At 29.7% G+C, this 5,009-nt stretch overlaps 1 protein-coding gene across 1 annotated transcript; it reads left to right on the top strand.

Annotated features, from left to right (window-relative positions):
* Positions 1-1,774: 1,774 nt before the first annotated feature.
* Positions 1,775-4,248, top strand: LOC114193046 (7-deoxyloganetin glucosyltransferase-like). The gene is made up of 2 exons (XM_028082742.2): positions 1,775-2,357; positions 3,067-4,248. The coding sequence occupies exons 1-2, from the start codon at positions 1,850-1,852 to the stop codon at positions 4,011-4,013; spliced, it is 1,455 nt and encodes a 484-aa protein (XP_027938543.2). The 5' UTR covers positions 1,775-1,849; the 3' UTR covers positions 4,014-4,248.
* Positions 4,249-5,009: the final 761 nt, after the last annotated feature.

Genomic DNA, 5,009 nt, shown 5'->3' with positions numbered 1-5,009 from the left:
TAAAATATCTTTTTATACAGATTAACGAATTTATTATGTTTTATAAAATTATATATTGTTACTTTATTTTAATTATAATCTATAATGTTATTAGTTTTTATTTTTGATTAATTAGATTAATCGGAATTAGAAATGAAAATTAATTATTATAAAAAAATAAAATAAAATAATTTTATTTAATATAAATACGGGTAAATATATGGATTTGCGGGTCAAGTTGTGAAACAGAATGAATAAGAGAAATAAATCTGTTTTTGAGTTACGGAATAAGCCAATTTAACTAGTATTTTGTGAATTAAATTGCAGAACGGATCAAAAGAGACCAAACTTATCAGTTTTACCATTCTAATTTTGGATTTAAATTAAATTATATAAAGAGAAAAATAGAAAATTGTATCGAAAAATAAAATCTAGTGAATAAGTTTATATAAAGAATTGCTTTCTGCAACAAATAATATTAGACGAAAATCAAATTGAGCAAGTCAAGATTTATGGGGTGTTTGTCTTCAAATATTTAAATGTAAAAATGAGAACAAAACTAGATACCTAATTATTAGAAAATAGAAAATGATACGGTTATGAATGATTTCATTTTTTATTATTTTTCTTTCTCATTCTCTGACTATTTATCTTCTGGGTCAAATTGATACTTATTCTTTTACCAATTCATTTTCATGAAGTCATTATGACGATTGCTCATTTCATGTTCATAACTTCAGGAGCACATGTTCTGCCAGTACGTCAAACTTTGCGAACTTGAGATTGATCTGTAGGTAGAGGCATTTATTAAAACTTCATTTACCAAGTTAAAAACGAATTTTTATGCACTATCAAACAAAATAGCTATATTAAAATAATTCGTAATTGTTACTTTAAATTTGAAAAAATCTAAAAGAACTTTAAATCTTACTTTTATTATGAGTTTACATGATCATGCTTTCTAAAATGATATTAATGTAAAGTTATATTAAGTTATATTAAATTATTATTAAAGTTAAATATGTATTTCTTACGTGAAATAAATGTTCTTTTCTTCATAAATTTTAATATATTTTAATTTTTAAAATTTAAAAATAAATAAATATAATTTTTTTAATTTAATTATGATAATTTCTTTTGATATAAAATATTTGAACTGTTTAAACGAGAATATTTCAATTCAAATATTAATCTAAAATATTATTTAAGTCTAAAATAATTAATTTTATTAGACTAAAAATAATTATATTGATTTATTTTTAAAGTTAAGAAATAAAATATATCACAATTTTGAATAATAATAATTTTTATTTAAAAATTAAAAATATATTTAAATCTTATCATTATTAAAGAGATGTAATTGAAATGGTTTAATATATGTTAAAAATACTATCTATCTGAATTCATATATTTTCATTTTTATATTATTTTTATGTACAGTACTATTTTGCCTATGTTAGCGCTTTTACTTCTCACAATTGAAAACTTTTTCTAAACAACAATACTTCAAAACCCACCTACACATCAAGACAAAAAGAAAGCAATAGGAAAAATATCTCAAATAAGTAGATATTTATAAATAAAAATATTATTTTAAAGTGGGTTCAGTATTAAAGTATTCCTAAAAATTATGTTCATACATCTAAGAGGTATGCACGCAAACAACTCCTTAAACTTCTCCATATTGGTTGTGGTGATATTGGTTGTGGTGTTGAAGTTGAAGTCGTACCTGGGACTTATCCACATTAATTTGAAAACAACCACCGCCATTGTTCCACTATAAAATGAAACGTTCCATAGCCGAGTAAGACCACAACTTGCATATTCTTTTTCATATCACAAAGTGCAATCTAAGGAAGAGAAAACAAAGATGGGTTCTTTGGGCACAGCGAATAAACCCCATGCCGTGTGCATTCCATACCCAGCACAGGGTCACATAAACCCAATGCTAAAGCTGGCAAAACTCCTTCACTTTAATGGCTTCCACATCACCTTCGTTAACACCGAGTATAACCATAAACGCCTTCTCAAATCCAGAGGGGCTTCTTCCCTTAATGGTCTCCCTTCGTTTCGTTTTGAAACCATCCCCGATGGTCTACCCGAGTACGATGTGGATGTGACTCAGGATATTCCTTCTCTCTGTGAGTCCACCAGAAGAACTTGCCTCCCTCACTTCAGAAACCTTCTCGCTAAGGTTAATAACTCAGATGCCCCTCCTGTGACCTGCATAGTTTCTGACGGTGTTATGAGTTTCACCGTTGATGCTGCCGAAGAATTGGGTGTCCCTGAGGTGCTATTTTGGACAACCAGTGCATGTGGGTTCATGTGTTATGTTCAATACGAACAATTCATTCAGAAGGGCATAACACCCCTCAAAGGTAATTTACCTAATTTTATTTAATGATCCATGTTACGATTGAAAACGATGTGGTACTTTGGTTGTTATGTACATAAATTTTTGGAACCATACTCCTTTTATGAATTAACTTTTCTTTTTATTTGCATTAGTGTAATTATTTGTCGTCTCAAGCCCTAAAATATGGTATAACCAGATGATTTATGACATTATTAGTATGTAGTATATATATATATATATATATATATATATATATATATATATATATATATATATATATATATATATATATATATATATATATTGTGTCTAGCCGTCAAGATGACAGTGAAGTATACCTTTCAGTCTTATTTTTTTACAGAAAGAATTATTAAATGATTTTATTTTAAAAGAATATTTTTAATGGGTTTGAAAAATTACATCTAAATTCGAGTGTATTTTATGAAATATTTATTTTTTGTTTCTTCGTTGACCAAGTTGTCAACCTATGCTTACAGAAGAATAAAATTTCCAGTTTCTTCCACTCAGCCGGAGTTGAAATATTCTTAAATAATGATATTTTGATCATTCTTATTTCTTATAAAATTATTTGAGATGTAATAATATAATAATATAAAAAATACAAAATAAAGACTTTCAAAATATCATTATACTGTCACGTGATTTTTTATATGTTTGGTATTTATGTTATTTAAATTTAGTAAATTAACTTTTGTGTGTCTGCTATGTAGACTCAAGTGATGTCACGAACGGGTATTTGGAGACTACCATCGATTGGATACCAGGCATCAAGGAAATTCGTTTGAAGGATATTCCTAGTTTCATTAGGACCACAGATTCAAATGATCTTATGCTTGATTTCGTGCAAGGGGAGTGCAAGAGGGCTCGAAGAGCTTCTGCGATACTGTTGAACACGTTTGATAGATTAGAGCATGACGTGTTGGAAGCGTTCTCGTCTATTTTGCCTCCTGTTTATTCCATAGGCCCTTTGAATTTTCTTGTGAAGAGTGTTGATGACAAAGAACTGAATGCAATTCAGTCCAATCTGTGGAAGGAGGAGTCTGAGTGCATGGAGTGGCTGGACACCAAAGAGCCTAATAGTGTTGTTTACGTGAATTTTGGGAGCATCACAGTTATGACAAGTGAGCAACTGGTTGAGTTTGCATGGGGACTTGGAAACAGCAACAAAAGCTTTTTATGGGTCATAAGACCAGATCTTGTGGCTGGTGAAAATGCTGTTTTACCTCAAGAATTTGTGAAACAAACAGAAAATAGAGGCCTTTTGTCCAGTTGGTGTTCTCAAGAGCAGGTGCTGAATCACCATGCGATTGGAGGGTTTTTGACACACAGTGGTTGGAATTCAACCTTAGAAAGTTTGTGTGCTGGTGTTCCAATGATATGTTGGCCTTTCTTTGCGGAGCAACAAACCAATTGCAGGTTCACCTGCAAAGAATGGGGCGTTGGGTTGGAGATTGAAGATGTTAAGAGAGATAAAATAGAGAGCCTTGTGAAGGAGTTGATGGATGGTGAAAAGGGTAAGGAGATGAAAGAGAAAGCCTTGCAATGGAAGGAATTGGCAAAGAGTGCTGCTGCTGGCCCCTACGGAACTTCTTTTCTTAATTTGGACAACATGGTTCGTGAAGTTCTTCTGGAAAAAAATGTTATAAATCAGTTTTAAATTAATTTGTTGCTTTACATATATTTTATACTTGGAAAAGAAAGTACAGTGTGAAGTTATCTGAAGAAGAATGTTTAATTCATTTTGAATTTGAAAACCTTAGCATATTGCCGCAGGAGTAGTCTCTAGCGGTAATTGTTATTAGGTATCTAAGTTGATGTATACAAATTATTAGAGAAACTATATTGATATTACAGATTTTTCACCAACTGAAATAAAACTATTTACCTAAGTATTTCTTTTTCTCTTCTTAGCAGTTGAGGTGTGAGTAGGATTTTGTGAGTTCTCCATCTGCTTTTTTTTCTTTCTTATATCTAGTTTAAAATCGTTTGGTAGAGATGAACGAGTGTAATAAATTTCTTTAATCTCAATAAAATAGTTATATGTTATTTTACTTTACCTTTCTATCGTAATAAATACATATATAAATTTAATGAAAAATATGGTAAAAAAGATGGGAATAATTGACAAAAACATCGGGATCAAAGAAAGAAAATGTTAAGCACCCATGACAAACAATACCACAAAGTACTTATTATATATGTTATTTTGTTATTATTTTGGTTTCTCTTTTATATTTGTTGAAGGCCGACAATATAGGGGAGACGTTAATTAATGTTTATTCTCCTTGGCAACAAATGTAAATTAATGTATGTTATAAATACAACAAATGTTAATTTATATCTGTTTTAGGGAGAACATACGTAATTTGTTGTCTTTTATTTTTTAATTTTTTTTGTCAGTTAGATATATATCTTCATTTTCTTTCTCTTGAAAAGAATTTGACCTCAAATATAAAGGATTTGCCTCATCATTAATTCTATCCGCAAAAGGAATAAGGTCAATGACATTAAAGGTGACATTAACTTCATACTCATCAAGCAACTCTTGCGGATAATCATTATTGTTGATTCTCTTAAGAAATCTAAAAGGACCATTTTCTTGGGGACTAAGTTTGGACCTTCTTTGCTTAGGAAATCTATCTTTAATAAAGTG

The sequence above is a fragment of the Vigna unguiculata genome, chromosome 8 (genome assembly GCF_037176805.1).
Source record: "Vigna unguiculata cultivar grain cowpea cultivar isolate G323 ecotype 2 chromosome 8, ASM3717680v1, whole genome shotgun sequence".
In the NCBI taxonomy this organism is placed as follows: Eukaryota; Viridiplantae; Streptophyta; class Magnoliopsida; order Fabales; family Fabaceae; genus Vigna; species Vigna unguiculata.
This window is presented reverse-complemented; position numbering and strand designations above follow the sequence as displayed.

Coding starts and splice junctions, on each gene's coding strand:
- LOC114193046 (XM_028082742.2), top strand. CDS start 1,850: ATGGGTTCTTTGGGCACAGCGAATAAACCCCATGCCGTGTGCATTCCA. Junction 2,358..3,066: donor GGGCATAACACCCCTCAAAG/GTAATTTACCTA, acceptor TCTGCTATGTAG/ACTCAAGTGATGTCACGAAC.